The 18,102-nt window shown below is 36.4% G+C and overlaps 1 protein-coding gene across 2 annotated transcripts in view; it reads left to right on the forward strand.

Moving 5' to 3' along the window:
* HOMER2 (homer scaffold protein 2) overlaps positions 1–18,102 on the forward strand; it is a 150,314-nt gene that overhangs the window by 80,261 nt on the left and 51,951 nt on the right. For both annotated transcript variants that reach the window (XM_044665482.1, XM_044665483.1), the window contains exon 2: positions 9,633–9,789. In XM_044665482.1, the coding sequence (XP_044521417.1) occupies positions 9,633–9,789 (157 nt within the window). The remainder of the gene's footprint in view (positions 1–9,632; positions 9,790–18,102) is intronic.

Genomic DNA, 18,102 nt, shown 5'->3' on the forward strand with positions numbered 1-18,102 from the left:
GTGTATGTATGTGTGTGTAAAACATGTCAATATTTGCTCTAAGAAAATAATTAGCTTCATCAATCACAAATAAATCTTGCCAAAATATATAGCAAAGAAGAATAAGAAAATGAAATTACAAACAAGTGATGAACTGTTTTCTTATTTAACTTATCACTTTATTTTAGTCCCTAAACTTTCTCTAACAGCATATTGCCAACTTTTAACCAAAGTCTCATTGAAAAGTCTGTATTCGTATTGCTTTATTTTTTCCCTTAATAAATGAAGAGTCACAAGTTTCTAAAAAGCTCCTGGTTTATTTCTGCCTTAATGTTCAGAGAAGCCAGTTTCCTCAGTCAGAAAACCCCAAAGCATTCCCCTTCTTGACACAAAACTACCCTCTGTGATTTCTTTCTGAAGCAGCCTCCTCCTTTTGATTTTTTTTTTCCTGAAGCATGCTTCCCTTCTACTTTTCGGCTTATGGCCAATCCCCCTGTGAACTTTGGAGTTGGAACTAATCTCTTCTGAGCTGTCTATATATTTTAGTACTGTGATGATGTCATCCCACTTAGATTTCAGAAGCTAGATGAATGACTTATTTTTATACACAACTACCACAGGCTATATTTGTTTTGAGCATAACATTTTGCACATACAAATTAAACAAATAGACTTTTTCCATACCATGAAACAAATAAAACAAAAATTTAATTTACTCATTTTTAAACCTAAATTAAGCAAAGTATTAATTCACTACAATACAATTTTTCGTGCCTGTATATTTACAGAATCATTTAATTGTAATGTTTTAATTCATACACAGCTAGCTATCTTTTGGGCATGGCTTTTTATTCAGTGGATCACTACAAATCAACATGAATTCATTGAGAATATGTCATGCCAAAATAATTCCATTTCTTTTCTTGACATGATTACTACACTAACAAGGTAAATACCACAGAAATATTATACTTGGATTTCAGCAAGTCATTTGACAGTCTCTCATATTTTGGGATGAGATATAAAGACTTGGGCTATGCAATAATAGTATATTTACTTGGATTTAGAAGTAATCAGTGTCTAGACCAGAGAGAGGCAATTAGTGAATTGATTTTATAGGAGAAGATCTTTGTAGGAATGCTACAGGACTTTGTTTTGGACCCTGTTCTGTTCAACATTTCATCAAGAGACAGTGAAGAAGACCTCTAGCATGTTGGGTAGACCACTCCCATCCTACCCATTCATGAAAGAAAGAGGGCCAGCTGGCCTGACCAGTTGCAACCCACAATATTAGAGGCAACTTCTGAATTGATGAGATCACAGACCTTTTTTTTTTTTCTTTTTAGAAGCATTTTAATGATGTTTCCTTCCATTCCCAACATTGATACAATTATTCTATTTACTAGATGGTTATTGTATTCTAGTTGAGTTATTCATCATAAAGTAGTAACTATACGAAAACTACTAAACTACACACAACTTGGCAAATTCTGAAAAAATTGTTTATGCGATTATGTAGTAAAAAAAACCCCTATATCTCTGGAATAAATCTTAAAATTTAGAAGTAACCTTTTTCAACCCACAAATCAAATAGTGTAATTAACAAGTATTCTGAAAAGGACATATTATTATGACATTGTTACCCTGGTTTCTTTCTCTCTCTCTTTTTTTAAAGGGACTTTGGCTTCCTGAGAGATGCAGCTACTTAAATATTTAAGTGAAAATGGGTAAATTAAAAACACCGATATTAATAAATGATGTTTCTAAAATGCTATCTTCACAAAATATGTTGCAAATATTTCCCCAAGTTCTCTTCAAAAATAAGAATTGCATGTATGAAAACAATTATAAATTTCTATTTGTATTATACAAGATGAAATATTGTTAAACCAATAAAAATCTGTTTAAAAGCAATCATATAATTAATAATCTGAGATAATTTCTTTTATATTCTGTAATGAAAAAATGTTGTAGACCTCCATGTTCTAATTACTTATGTAACAAGTAAAAAGAAAGACAATATCATATAATGCCTGAGTAGTTCTTGTGTCAGTTCTCCTGGCTGTGCTATTTTATTCTCATTTCATATGTATTTTCTTATGTTTCCCTAAATTACACATCATCTTCTTTAGTTTCTTCATTCAGTAACAATTCTTTGATAACAGCCTTTGCTCCTGTCCTCCTTAGGAGTTCCTGGTTGGTTATCTATTGCAGTCTGTTCACACTAATCATGTACTTCTCTACTGCCTGCTCCGTGATATTTATCTTTAGTTTTTTGGAGGCCAGGGTGTTCCACATCATGATACCATTTAGCAGCATCAGTAATTGGGTCATAGAACAGGTTTGTGTGTGTGTTGTTATGTTATGCAAGGACACTTGAAAGATTTCAATGTATGGATAGCTTTCTGTGAAAACATTTCTAAGGTACTGGTATATTCTGCCAAATCAAATACCTTTTCATTGGCCAACAAATAGCAGGCACAGTGGCATCTTATATTCTTTAAGTCTTAGTTAATTATGAGGTGACTGAATTCATTGTTGAATATTGCTTGTGAAAGTACACTTATCCCTGCTAATATTCTCATCAAGATGTCCTCAGTTTATGTATAGATGACTTTTGTAAAAAATTTTGTGGACACGGGAGAATAAGTATATAGATTGACTGGCATTTAAGTTTTCTTAATTGCCTTTTTCAGTATTAATAAAGTTTGAAACTCCCCCCACCACACACACAGCTTTGTGGATCTGTCATCTTCTCCTCTATCCTTCCATCCTTTATTTATTGATATCCAAATACCCTAACAACTATATCACCAACAGCACATGTCATCCATGTGAGCTTGGTCCATTCTGGCTGCTTTTTCTGTTTTTGTTCTTTAATTCCATTTCTATTCCATTTAAATCATCTTAGGGACTGTGATATTAGGGTCTATTTATAGTGGTTCACTATCGTTGAAGGAGAAAGCTTTTTGTTGAAATGATTTTGGCAAATGCTCTCTTTCCTTCTATTTCAACAAAGTACAAGATAACAATAGTAGAAAAGAAAGTGGATTTAACCTTAATTGTTTCATATTCAGTTAATTTACCAGCATTTATAGGTGTTTACTATGTTCCCTATGTTGAGCCAGGCACAGGAGATACAAAACAAAAATAAGATGCTGTAATCCCTGCCCTCATGGAGTTTATATTTCTAAGGAGACAAGAGATACACAAACAAACATACACAAAGTAAGTAGGAAGGAATTTCAGTAGAGAAACATTGGAAGCAGAGGGCGTCAGGATAGGCCTCGTGTTGAAGGTAGTGTTTGACCTGAGCTTTAAAGAAAGGGAATGATAGATAGGTTTCAACTATTACCCGAAATCTAAATTCTTAGATATATTCTAGTTCTAAATGACTTATGCATTTTTTATGGCTTCTATGGGAAGCTTTTAAACTGTCAAGTTGTGAGGAGTTTTCCCCATCTTTACCTGTAAGTAGACATGTGGATTTCCCTTAAATTGAAGTTATATATAATGATCTTCATTTTTTCAGTGACTCAGTGATATGATCAGCATGGGTACTCCCTCTGCCGGTCTATGATATTGTATTTAGAAATAGAACACTTCATTCATAAATCTAGCTGTTAAGATGGAAATTAGAGCCTTTTAATATTTCCTTACTTTAATATGTTGAAGGATCTGGGATTTCATTAGTGCCTATATTTCATCTACCAATTTATATGTATTCCTGCTATAATGTCACATTCCATACAGTTCACATCCATCACCTTCCAGAGGAGATCTACCCAATTCACTACACAGCTTTCTTTTGAGTCTTTTAATATGTCAGAAAGAGAGAACCAGCTACCCATCTGCTATTTCTCATTCATGTTCCACAAACAGACTTTTTTGGCCATATGTGTACTCAGTTATATTTTCTACTATGTTCTTTCTTGCTGCAAATCATTGTTGGTAGCATACACCCACCATGTGCATTTTTCATTGCCCCTTCAGCCAGTTATAGTCTTGATTTTCCTGAGATGATCATGTTCCATGATTAATAGTTATGTAGCATCACTTAAGAATATTAGTGTTAAAGAAACAAAGTTTTGTTTGAGCTTCTAGGGATTGTTGAAAGCATTGCCCAGTTCCCCAAATACAACTAAGCTTGATTCTCTCGTCAATTTTAGTCCCAGCTTATTGTCCATCCATGGCACTTGCCCAAGATGAAATAGATTTGTGAACTAATTCACCAGGCTGCCCATCTATCTGCAAGTCATAGTCTAGAGCTACAATTATTTTCCCACTTTACCTTTTTCAATATGGAAGGTTACACTTTTAGACTATTCCCCTAATATTGGTGTCTCTTTTTACCAAGGAGGCATTATAGTAATGAGGCTTGGTGCAATTTAATTGCTCATGTTGTATTCTGGTGATTTCAGTTCCTAATGATAAAATAGGAAGTAATAAGATTATACTGTGGATTTTATCTTTGACTTTTGTTGTTCATTTTTCAGCCATGTCCAATTCTTTATAATCCCATTTGGGGGTTTCTTGGCAAAGGCACTGGATTTGAACTCAGGAAGATAAGTCTTCCTGATTTTATCCACAGCACCACCAAACTACCTTTATGAAAGATCAGGGAGTCTTAAAAGCACATTTAAAGTTTACCATGTAGGTGCTTTGTGCAATGGGCAGTGCAAGTATTATTAGCGTCTTAAGGTAAGGCAACAGAAATATGATTTTGCTGTGGTCCTACAACTAGTGAATGTCAAATCTACAAACCCAAATCTACCAACAAGCCAGAGCTCTTTCTGTTATACATTCTATGATCCAAAAAGGGAGATTTTGGACAAAACACACTTTATTGCTGACCAAAGTAACATCAAATATTGTAGGAAAAAATAATGAATTCTAGAATCCTATCAGATTTAGAGTTGGACAAGACTTTAGATGAGTTCTTGTACTCTACTTGAGTTAGGAATTACACCTAAAACATTCCCAACAAATAGTTATCCAACCTGTGCTTGAAGACCTTTCTATTAATAGGGAACTCGTGATTCCCAAGGCAACTTATTTAACTTTAGAACAATTAATTATTAATAAGTTTTCCTCACGTTGAGCCAAAATCTGTCTCCTTTTATCATACTCCTTGTTCTGCCCTCCAATGGGTTGTAAGTGAGAAAGTGCACTAGAACCCCAGTTCTGTGTCTTACTAGCCATACAGACTTGGGCAAAGCACTATAATCTTTCTTGAGTCTTAATTTCCTCATTTATAAAATGAAAATATATATTCTGCCTGCCTCATAGGTATATGTAAGGATCAAATGAGATGATCTGAGCCCAAATGCTTCAAAATCTGCAAAGTGCTAAAGCGATTAATTGTTAAGAACACTGGGAACTTATTAATCATTTCCTGAAAACAAAGTACTTTTATTCATAATTTGATTGTTGGATCAATGTCTTATGCAAATCCTATCCAAAGGTAGCTTTGCACAAAAAAGGCATTCAATAAATATTTGAATCCAATAAGAAAACCTAGCTGAAAGGGTACCTCAAGGACCAGTGCTCTAGGTTACTGAATAGCCTTAAATACTAAAAGTTTTTGTATTTGAAGCCCATAAGCTGATGTGTATTAAATTCAGTGACTACACTTCAATTAGGAAACAGAGAAATATTGCTTAGATGACCTTGAAGTTCTCTCCTAGCTCTTAATCTATGCTCCTATAATCCTATAATTCGTTCTTTAGTGAAATTACTATTTCATAAAAATGAATTTCAGTGTTTAATAGTGTTCATATCACTGAAGCATTATAGCAGCCACAATGCTTTGTGGTCTCTAACCCCATAACTAGAGGAAGCTAGCAGGTGCTATTTCTTACAATAACCATAAAATTCATCATTAGTGTTGCTCACCAAGACTAATAGAATATTGTATTCCAAGGTAAAAATTTCAAAATATAGACATTTAAAAAACATTTTAAGGGACAAGATAGTTCTATAGTGCTTTTGTATTAGCATTAATCAAATAAGATTCCCATCTTTCAAATTAACATTTTAAAAATAGTAATCTGCTGACAGGAAGATTTCTGGAACAAAATTTTAAAAGGAGATTTTTAATAGAAACTTTCCTAGGATAGGGTACTAAAAGAAGAAGGCCATTAATACCTGCAGATTTATAATTCTAGAGACTTGAGGATTGCTATGACAATCTATGTTCTTTCCACTAGTGACTATTTTGGTTTTTATTGAGCCTCAATTGGGTGCCTAGCTACTTTCAGAGGTTAATGGTGTATTTGAGGACCAATTTGAAGTATTTTGACTCTTGGGAAATCCAGGTGGGGAGCTGGGAATGAGGTGGGAAGTGGAAGCTGAAAAAGTCTTTATTTTGAATTGCTTTGCTAATCAGAATTCCATTTACTTAAGATCACTATAGAAATAGGAAACTTGAATGGGACCTAAAGAAAGAAGGGACTTTTTGGAATAGGAAATCAAGCCTGGGTGTAGCATAGAGACTTTGGAGAGTCAAAAAAGCAGCATGAGTAAATCTAAATAGGGTTAGTTTGGATTCTCCAGATTATAGACAAGATTAGTCCAGTCCAGTCAAATTTCTTTCCATCTAACTGCTTCTCCTCCACTAGAAGAGAGAAACGACAAAGAGATCAAAGAGGTATTCTAATGTATTCCATAGCTCTTCTTCATTCTTCCTCAATTAACAGACTGGCAGGATCTCATTATTTCTCGATCTTTTAAGAAATACTGTACTTGAGCTGTCAACAAAATGAAATATAATGTAAATTAACTTAAATGAAGTCTGTGACTTAATAGCTTAATTGAGTCTCATACTGTATAATAATCTTACAGTGAACATATTCATACTAACATGTCCTTCATTTTAAAGTATTTCACTGAAGATTGTTACTTTTTAAATTCCAGAGTGGATTTTGAGGGTCCAAGGTTCTAGGCCTTCTCTATTGTATATTCCCATGACTCCACAGAACTTGATCCATCCTTGGGGAACTGAGGCAGAGCCTGAAGAGGTACATACATCTCTCCCCAAACCTTGCTCCAGTATTAATTTCTTTATGGGACTTCAGTTTATGAAGTTGTTTCTAGAATAAAATGAGGAATATGGACCAGGTGAATGCTATGATCCTTTCTATTTCTAAATCTATGGCCCTGTGTATATAATAAATACTTAATTTATAGCTGACTATCCATTTCTTTCTTCAAATGATGTTTTTTTGCAGAGGAGGAAACTGAGACAAACAGTATTAAGTGGGTTAAGTGATTTGCCCAGACTCACATAGCTAGTTGAACTCAGGGAGAGGAGTATTCCCAACTCTGGGCCTGGTACTCTACCCAATGGCCACCTACCAGCCCATTGGCTCTTAATCAAGAATCTAAAGAACATTATTACTTCATGTACTTGGTTGGGCCAGATGAGGAATGCATGAGTTATTTTTGTCTTCAAATCCTTTATGATAGAGAAATGTTTGGAGAGACATTTTGTGTCATGAAATAGAGAAAAATTAAGTATAGATTATTAGTGTAATAGAATTTCAGAAAAGGGGGTGTTAGCAGATTGGTCAATAGGACAATAAAGGAAAATAATAAGTGTTGGAGGGGATGTGGTAAAATTGGGACACTAATGCATTGCTGGTGGAGTTGTGAATGAATCTAACCATTCTGGAAGGCAATTTGGAATTATGCCCAAAGGGCTTTAAAAAACTGCCTGCCCTTCAATCCAGAAATACCACTATTGGGTTTGTACCCTAAAGAGATAATAATGAAAAATACTTGTACAAAAATATTTATAGCCGCACTCTTTGTGGTGGCAAAAAATTGGAAAATGAGGGGATGTCCCTTGATTGGGGAATGGCTGAACAAATTGTGGTATATGGTGGTGATGGAATGCTATTGTGCTGAAAGGAATGATAATCTGGAGGATTTCTATAAGAACTGGGAGAACCTCAATAAACTGATGCAGAGTGAAATGAACAGAACCAGGAGAACATTGTACACAGAAAGTTGAACATTTTGGAACTATCCAATGTAATGGACTTTGCTACTAGTAGCAATGCAATAATCCAAGACACGCCTGAAGGATTTATGTGAAAGAATGATATCCACATTGAGAGAAAGACTATGGGAGTAGAAAAGCAAAAGAAAAACATATGACTTATCAGTTATCTCATTGCTCTATTGCAAAAATGAATAATATGGAAATATGTATCAAGTGATAACGTTTGTACAACCCAGTGGAATTGCTTGTCAGTTCTGGGGGAGGGAAGAGGGAAGGAAAAGAAAATGAATCATGTAAACATGGAAAAATATATTTAAAAAAATAAAATAAAATAAAAAGAGAGTCGAACTCAGTTTGGGAAAAAAGTAGGAATTGCCTTGAAACTTGAATAACTGATAGGAAATGATTAGGTGGAAAAGAAAGGCATATAGTACTTGTGTGGGAGAAGAAAAAGCATGAGCAAAGGTAGAAAGGAAAGAACATCTAGTGGCAAGTTGGGTAGATAAAGAAGAATTGGTCTGACTAGAAGAGTGTATTCATGTTGAAGAGTAGTAGTAAATAAATGTGGACAGGTGGGATGGGATCAGCTCATCAAGGAGCTTCAGAAATTAAGTGAAGGTGTTTGTATTGATTCAGACAACCAAGAGGAAGACAATGGAGTTCCCTACGAAGGTTAAAAGAAGTGTGGTAGGAAGGTAACAGTTTAGTAGTGGTTATGTGAGATTAAGAGAGACTATTAAACAAGTGGTAAACTGTGTATAAGATGATAAAGCCCTAGATAGACTAGGAGGTGGGGAGATGGCAGTGGGAATGAAGAAGGATGGAGAGAGTAGAAACCAGAGAACTTTGGAAGCCAAAAATATTTTAGTGTATACTCACTGATTATAGAGATAAAAAAGGATGAGTCAAAGATGACTCTTAAGTTTTCAAGCCGGCGTCTGGGAGAATGGTGGTGCCACTGACAAACAGAAGCAGAAAAAAGATGTGAAGGGGAGGGAGAAAGGAATGATATAACCCACAACTGTTCATTGAAGAAAACAAAACATTATATCTTAGGATCATGAGATTTAGAGCTAGAAAAAAAAAAAACAATTTAGTCCAACTCTCTCATTATACAGTAAGGAAACAGAGGTCCACATTAGTTAAATAAGTAGTTCAAGGTCATGCCCCTATACCAGAGTTTTTCCTGTGGGCTTGCTTCTTCATATTGGCAGGTGGTTTGAGTGGGGGTTTGAAGGCTAGAAACGCACAGGATAAGAGATGGATTTGTTCATGACTCATACCTGCAGGCTAAGAGGAAGTGAGGATTTCACCTCTTCCTGACTCCTGTCTTTACAGGAGCTCAAGATTGTTTTAAAAGGGAAAAAAAAATACAATTTCTTAACATTATCAATTAACCATCCTAGCTCTGAGCAATTTTACAACCTGCTTAACACACACACACTCAATCAAAAAACTTCAAAAATATTTTGTTTGTTGTATTTCTTTAACACTGCTTTGGCTTTGTTCCCAGGAGACTCATTAATTCCAGTATTATGGAAGGCAAGCTTCTTTTAATCTTGTTATTATACGGAGTTTTGAAAAAGGAGAGAACATGTCATCTTCCACAAACTCAAATGTCTGTTTTTCCTTTTCTCATCTATTCCAGAGAACAACCCATCTTCACCACCAGAGCACATGTCTTCCAAATAGACCCCAGCACAAAGAAGAACTGGATGCCTGCAAGCAAGCAGGCAGTCACTGTTTCCTACTTCTATGACAGCACAAGAAACAGCTATCGGATTATCAGTGTGGATGGAGCCAAGGTAGGAGAGTGTACTAGCATGCCTATTACTTGACTACTTGTTGATGAAGGCCAGTTTACATCAGGACCCTTTCACGCAGAGGAAGTTGGAGGATATATGTAGATAAAGACCACTAGAATGACTAATGAATATCTATGAGTATAGTCTCTGACTGCAAAGGGATTTTTACCCACTCCTCTATTTAACCTCTTTCGGCCCACTCATGACTGGTTAACTCAAAGTTATCTAGCAAAAGACTCCAGATCCCTTTGTCTACCTTAGTGCAATGAAGAACTGAACAGCTTCTCATATCTGCTGGCCATTGATGACTTGTCTAGTACTTGGAAAGAAAAGGTCACCTTAGTTGCAGTTACTTGTGTGACAAAGTTAATGTAATGAATGACCTCATTTCCCTGAGCTGAGCCAAAACCAAGACCCACAATGGTAGTGTGTCAGGACACACATCTTTTATCTTTTGTGTTTAAATGAGAATGTCCACTAAATTGGTATGCATACTTTCATAAAGCACTGTCATTAGATCAACTGGGTATAACAACTTTAACTTGTTCCTTGAAATCACAAATCTGACGCACATATTTTTATATAATGTTTCCTTAGAAAGTAATTAAAAAAATCTGAAACTAGGTCAAAAAATTATAGAATCTATATTTCCTGCCCTAAACTCTATCCTGAGTATCAATTCCATAGTCCTTTAGTCTGTCAGATAGTTCTACTTAGCCTACCACATCAAATTTAATTTATCTAAAACTAACTTGTTATCCCTATCCTTCCCTATTTCCCTTGTATTCACAAAAATACTCTTTTTCTCATTCTCAGCATTCCCTTTTTCTCTATCTCTCAGACTTGAAAATTGGATGAAAATTGAAAATTGGAATCTTGCTTCTTTTTCACCCAATAAATACTTAAGTCTCTCTTCAAAATGCCTTTTATTTCTCCTCTTTTGATTCCATTGTCTAAACTTTTATTTTCTCATGGTTGAAATCTCCTAACTAGTCTCCTCCCCTCCCTGTTCCTACTCCATTTCCAGGTCATCCATTATACCACTTTCAGATGAGTTTTTCTATAACATTATTTAACATAATAAAGTCTAAGCAGTTTGAGCTGGTGTTGAGGGTATATAGCAAGTGTTATTGCAGCCAGAGTTTCCCTGTTCATTTTGAGAATGGGACATTATTTCAGTAAACTTATTTGAAGGTCTTCTGGGTTAATAATAGATCCTAATCTACTGTTTGGTGCTGTTTGCCTTAAGACATAAATTCTTCAGTTATAGAAAGTTTTGAGTGCTTATGAGTCTAGTTGGGTGTCATTAAACTCCGAAGGATTTGAAAGAATAAACAAAACATTTATTAATTGCTTACAGTATTTAAAACATTGTGCTAAGTGCTGAAGATCCAAATAGAAAGGCAATACAGTCTCTGCTCTTCAGGAACTTGCCTAGATTCTGTGGAAGGTTTTAGTTGCAAATCAGATGGAAAGGTCCCATGGTTCTTAGGTTGCAGCAGCAAAGCACTTGTGTTAATGCCTCTTCTTTAATGGTATTTCCATTGATAAAATCATATCAATTTCCAATTTGGGACTATTTGACAATGCCAAGGACTTTGGTGACAAGAACTTTTTTTTCTGGGTTTTCAGTAGCTATGACTGTTAACATCTGCAAGAGCAGTTGCCAAGCTGCATCTCTCTATACAGGAATTGCTATTGCAAAGGCTCTTGGGTTCAGAGTTCTGGGTTAACTCCATTGAGTTCTGAAGAGAAATATTGGTCAGGATGTTGGTGACTGTCTGACCAGTCTGGTATGTGCCACATTCAGTCTGTGTGGATAGAATTTGCTCCCCAGGACTCTCTTACCCAGCATCCCATTTGTGTACCCATGCAGTGTCCGCACTCAGTGTTCTCATGCAAATAGGATGCTGGGTAAGAAAGTCCTGGGGAGCAAATTGTATCCACACAAATCTCTCCTGCTAGGTGCCTTGCTTGCCTGCCCTGGGTTTGGAAGTTGGTTGGCAGTTGGTGGAGATGTTTTGTGCCTTCTGCTCAGGAGTCATATCTTCACATGAGGGCTTTGAGGGCTGGTCTGGAAGGAGGACTGGTGGTTTGAGAGGTACTACCACACCCAGGGCTTTGGTCCTTATTTGAAGTTTGATGGTAGTTGGTCAGCAATTGTCACTGATAGTAATGAGGAATGTAAATCTCTCTTTACAGCGATTTATCCCCTCAATGTTTATTGTGTCTAGAAGTAGGTCTATGGTTTGGGTAGTATTGCTATTCCCAAGGTTCTTAGGTTCAAGGGCTTAACCTGTCCATTAAAGTCTAAGGAGAAATGATGGTCAAAATGATGATGATAGTGGTGATTGGATTTGCTTGGCACAAACTGCCTCCTGTCTCTCCTACAGGGGATCTTGCTGCTTCAGCTTATCCAGTTTGGCTCTTTTGCAAATGCTTTTTCTGATGGTGGCCTTGAGGACTGATCTAGAAGCACTACCAATGGTCTGGGAGATGTGGCCATGATCGCTGTGTAGTTTTGGTTGGAAGTGGGTCTGGTGATTTGGGAGGCACTGCTATTACCAAGGAAGAAGTGTAAGACAGGAGTGAGGCCTTCAAAGTATTTGTAAAAATATGTTCCTTTTTTCTTCTGTATTACTCTTTCCTTGACTTTTTATAACCCTCTTCCTTACATATTTTGAATCATATAATCATATAAATAAAAAGAGCCTTAGAGATAATCCTGCTCAACTTTTTAACTTGAAAGATAGGGAAAATGAAGCCCAAAAAGGTGAGGTGAGCTGGGTCAATTAATTAGCTAAATAGTGATAGCACTAAATTGAAAACTCAAGTCTCCTTATTCTTATTCTTACTTATTCCTCCTATGCCATGCTATAGCTTGGGTGTATAATGAAATACTTCCTGATGTTATATCTAATAGGCTGTGATGATATGATGTGGATTTAAAATTTCATAAAAATTTACTGTCCAAAGGGAACTTGCTGGATTATGCCCAAGGAGAGGCAAACTACCCCCCCCACACACACACACCTTTTTTAAACTTTCTCTTGAGATTGTTGGTTGGCCATTAAACCCCAAATCATTTCGCTTCTCTGTGAGGTTGAGCTCAACCCTCCTGGGGTATCACCAAACCATTTTGAGTAGAGGTAGTGACTCAGGATGGCCCATTTTCTTCCATTAACAGCTAATCCTATTAGTTCATCTCCTACCCCTGAGATGAGTTTGTACTTGTAATTTGGAGTGTTGTGCTATCAAGGGATATATTGGACTTAATTATAGATAAAAACTACTTTCCCAGAGAAAGTACTTCAGCCTTGTTAACTGAGCTATTAGAAGCTTGGTGAAGTGTTAGTGACAGTATAACTGTATAGATAAGGGTCTTCCATATACAAAGACAGTGGTGAGCAGGGTAGAAATTAGTCCAATTCAGAAATAAAGGAAATCATCTTGAACCTCAAATAGTCAACTTGTTAGGTACTAGAAGGAAGACAGTATACATCTCAAGGGCCAACACAAAGCTAAAAGATAGAACTATTTTTGTTGTAGTTCATTAGAATAAGATTTGCTAAATATTGACTGGTAATCTGGATATTAGGGAGTCACTGGAATAGTGAAAGGGAGATGAAGGATTGAACCTTATACCTACCAAAACTTACTAGGGTACATACTGGAAGGGTTGGACTGTAATGAAGTATTATTAATTAATAAAAATGCTTAATAACGAGAAATGCAAACCAAAACAACCTTGAGGATCCACCTCATATGCCCATCCAATTGGCAATGATGACGGTAAAGGAAAATGACAATTGTTGGAAGATCTGAGAGGCCTGGCACACTAATGTACTGTTTGTGGGTCATTGAATTTGTCTGACTACTATGGAAAGCAATTTGGAATAATTATAGGAAAACATACAATTTTCTTATCCTTTGCCCCAGGTATCCCTTTCTTAGGTATTTATTCTGAGAAGATCAACAATAGAAAAAAAATGTTTCAAATACACCAAAATATTCATCAATTCATCAAGCACTTTTTGGGAGGGATAATCAAGATTTAGAAGTAAAGTAGTTGCCCTTTGATTGGGAAATGGCTAAACAAAATGAGGTATATAAATAAAATGGTATAGTACTCTTTTCTAAGAAATGATGAGTATAAAGAATTCAGAGAAGCATGGGAAAAATACATAAATCAGTAAAGCATAAAATAAGCAGAACCAGGAAAATTATATGAAAACTGATTACAATGATATTATGAGAAAGAATAGAAGAAAATGCAAATAATCACTATGCAATTATAATAATCAAGCTTTGGATATGAAGATGAAATGAGAGAATGCACTTCCCTCCCTCCTTTACAGAAATGGCTTTGAGGACTATGGACACTGAACATTGCATTAATTGTCTTTTTTAGTTGATGTAACTGTAGCTTAACAACTACTTTTTTCTGTTGCCTTTTTTTCTGATAGACTACTTTTTCCATTTCTTTATATATTTTTTTACAATTTTAAGTGGTATCCTTATAGGAAGGGAAGAATGTCTTCTAAACTGAAGATGATATTAGAAACAAACAATATCTTTACAAATACATGTTAATTGTAATGTATTTGTAATTGTAACATAAATGTAACCAATGGAAGGATGCAAGTTCAGGCACAAATGAGTTGCAGTTTATTTTCTGTGATGATCTCACTTTCTAGTTCCTCTTTGTGCTGTCTTCTACCCATTAAAATGCAAACTTCTTGAAGGAAGGAACTTTTTTGTATCTGTATCTTGTATCTTTATTTGTATCTTCAGGGCTTCAGACAGTGCCTATAGGATAGAAGGTGGTTAATAAATCTTTTTTTCAATCATTCATATTATAACTGTTGTCCTCTAAATTGCTCTCTCTAAAGTTACCAATGAGTTAATTCTTTCCAAATCCAATGGCTTTTTTCCTCTGACCTCTATTTGCCTTGACATCTTTGTTACAGTTGACATTGTTGACTAACTCCTCCCTTGAAAGCTTTTCTTTCCCTTTGTTATAAGGAATTACTGGGACAAAATGGAAATCATCTTGATTGACAGGATCGTAGGTTGAAGACCTCGGAATGTACCCAGGTGGCTTGAGCCAAGGGCAAAAGACAGTTGGAACCAACCCTATAAATACCCATCATGCACAGCACAACTCTGCTCAGTCTGGAGCATTCTTGGGTGGAGGGAGGTTCAAGAGGGTGGGTAGGCATCTGTACCTGCAATCTAACTTCCTTGTCTGAGAGACCTAGAGAACTATCATACCTACTGATGAAGAACATCAGTAGCTTTCCCTATCCTTTGGTTTGGCTCCAGCCAGGCCAAGCCAGGGTTAGTGAGAGGGTGAAGAAGCTCCAGCCTATCATTGATCTACCAGCATCTACAATCTCTGTTCACCTTCTTTATATTAGCTTAGATTTAGCACCCCTAAACCTCTTACCTCATTCCTTGTCCTTGACTCTTGTTAAGTGAGAAATAAACCTTGTTAATAAGTTCAACCAAAGATTGGAGTACCTTTCTTAATTAGTAACCATCCAAAGCTATTAGGAAGGGGAACCTTATTTTACGTAGTCAGAATTTCAGCTTTATCCATCCAGCATTAATACCAGCCCATACCAACAACCAACCCAACCCCAAGTCAAGAGGCTAGAGGAGTTGCCAGCACACTCCCAACTCCTTGGTTACTTGACTTTGGCAATTGTTAAAGGAGACAGCTTGGCAGGTTCAGTCCAGCAGAGCTTGTGAAGCTGAGGGGGGGTGCACAGCCCTCTTTATCCAATACTGCAAAGCTGCTGCTTTTGTGCTTTCCCTCTGTTCCCTCTGTTTCTGATCTCCTGTATTTTTTAACACCTTTGTGACATTATGCTATTTTGATTTTCTTCCTACCTCTCTTACTCTATTGTTTCAGGCTATTCTTCCAGTCCCTTAAAAGTGTTAAGTATTCTTTAGGGTTCAATCCCTAATTTCTTTCTCTCCCAATCTTCTTCCTTGGGAAGGTTTTCTACTCTGGTGGCTTCAGAGATTGCCTTGATAGTGATGATTCCCTCATCTGCAACTCTTTTTAAAAATAATTCTGACTGTCCATTGTGTATTTCCATGTGGGTATTCTGCTATCACTTGAAAATCAACATGTCTAAAACAGAATGCTTCTTTACTAAGGAACCTGTTTCCTGATCTCTGTTTTTGTTATATATGCACCTGGATTAGTACCTTCTAGAGCAGTTCCTGAAATCTGAACTGTCACACTTGAGCCTTTCTGTATCCATGTATCAATATTTGAAGATAATCCACTCATTTTCAAAACATTTTCCCTATGGTCTAGCTCAGTGCCACTGTTATCTGCTGGATGATCTTACTCACCAGATCATCCACCCTGACTTTTGTTGTTTAGTCATTTTCAGTCACATGTGATCCCATTTGAGGTTTTCTTGGCAAAGACACCAGAGTGGTTTGCTATTTCCTTCAGCTTCCTAGAGTTTCTCCAGCTCACTTGATAGATGAGGAAATTGAGGCAAATAGAGTTAAATGACTTACCCAGGGTCACATAGCTAGTAAGAATCTGAGACCAGGTTTGCACTTAGGAAGATGAGTCATCTGGACCCCAGCCTTGGCATTCTATCAACTGTGCTCCCTTGCTGCTTATTGTCATTACCAGGGCCTTGTTCAAGTTGATACTTCTTGCTTGGGCTATTGCAATGACCCTGGAGGAGGATTTCTTCCTGCCTTCAGTCTCTTCCCTCACCAATTTCTGACCTTGATTTCAGCAAAGTAGAGTTAATCTGCCAAGAGTACAGGCCCTGTGAATGTGACTTAGAGCTTCAGGAAGGTCAGAGAAATCATTTTTGTAAACAAAGTAAGAAAGAAACATAGGGATAACTAACAAGGTTGCCAACAATGGTGAGGGTCCAATTGAAGCAGGACAATGTAAATTTGTAGTAGACTTTAGATGTGTATAGCTTTGGGTCTTTTCCCAGCATTCTACCTTGGGGCCTGTGAATTAAAACAGAAAGCAACTTGTGATTGTAGTCCAAGTTTGGGCATGGTAGATCAGCATGAAAAACAGAGAACAATCAGGGCTCAAAGCAATATAGGATGACAGTGAAATAAAAATGGACGCTGTAGACTATGGAGTTAAAGCCACAAAAGGAGTATGGCTACTAATAGTTAGGAGGAACCTCAGGGACTGGATAAAATAGAAGTGATTATATGAGGGGCGGGGTATTGATTAGGTTATTTTTCAGTATATATTTACATATGCTTATGATATCATAGAACAGGGGTCGGCAACATATGGCTCTTTCTGCAGGAGCCATAAAATCAATTTTTTTTCAGGTGCTGTTACAGGAGCGCGCACTGTGAGCACTGTACAGCTCTCACGAAATTACATTTTAAAAAATGTGGCGTTTATGGCTCTCACGGCCAAAAAGGTTGCCGACCCCTGTCATAGAATCTAGAGCTCAGAGAAACCTCAGATCATCTAATCTACTTAACTTCACAACCTCACAAAAGGGACTTAGAGAGATCAAATGATTTGTCCAGGGTTACACAGGTAATAATAAATAGCAGAGTGAAGTTCCTTTTGAATAGATTTCATTTTCCTGGGGTGGGAAGGCAGAGAAATAGCAGTGTATTTTTGAACCATTGAGCTCTATAACTTCCCAAGGTGAACACTTTGAAGAATAACTCTCATTTGGATATGTAACTTCCGGAATTAAAAATAATCTTTCTGCTTTATAGACATATTTTATATTCTGTTGCTTCCTATATCACTTATATCATTTATGGTTCAGAATCATTACTGTACTGAGAATATTTTTCTTGTTGCTTATTAAAACACAGTCTTCATGTTACGAACCAACATGATGAGATACTGAAGAAGTGATAGCTTAAAAAAAAATCACAGATCTGACACCAGACCCAGAACTACCTCCCTGGGTGAACAAACGAGCCATGAACAAAGCAGTTGACTTTATAAATAACTCTTCAGCTGCCATGGCCACTGACCATTAGAATAACTGCAGCATTAACTTGTAGGCTCTTTTAGCAGTTGTGTAGGCTTTTCCCAAATGCCAGATACCTCTGGCAACGCAGCAGGGAAAAACAAAATACCTAATAACTTAAATAGTTGTTTCATTGAACAATGTGTCCTCTTAGCTTTAAATGGCTTCTTGGCTGTAAGTGATCTCCCTGGTTTCAAAGACTGAGCTAAAAATAGGAGGCAAAAAACAGAACTTAAAAAAAAGTCACATAGGTAGTACTTTAGCTATATAGCTATATATATATATATATATATATATATATATA

This window comes from Gracilinanus agilis, chromosome 2, assembly GCF_016433145.1.
Source record: "Gracilinanus agilis isolate LMUSP501 chromosome 2, AgileGrace, whole genome shotgun sequence".
Classification (NCBI taxonomy): domain Eukaryota; kingdom Metazoa; phylum Chordata; class Mammalia; order Didelphimorphia; family Didelphidae; genus Gracilinanus; species Gracilinanus agilis.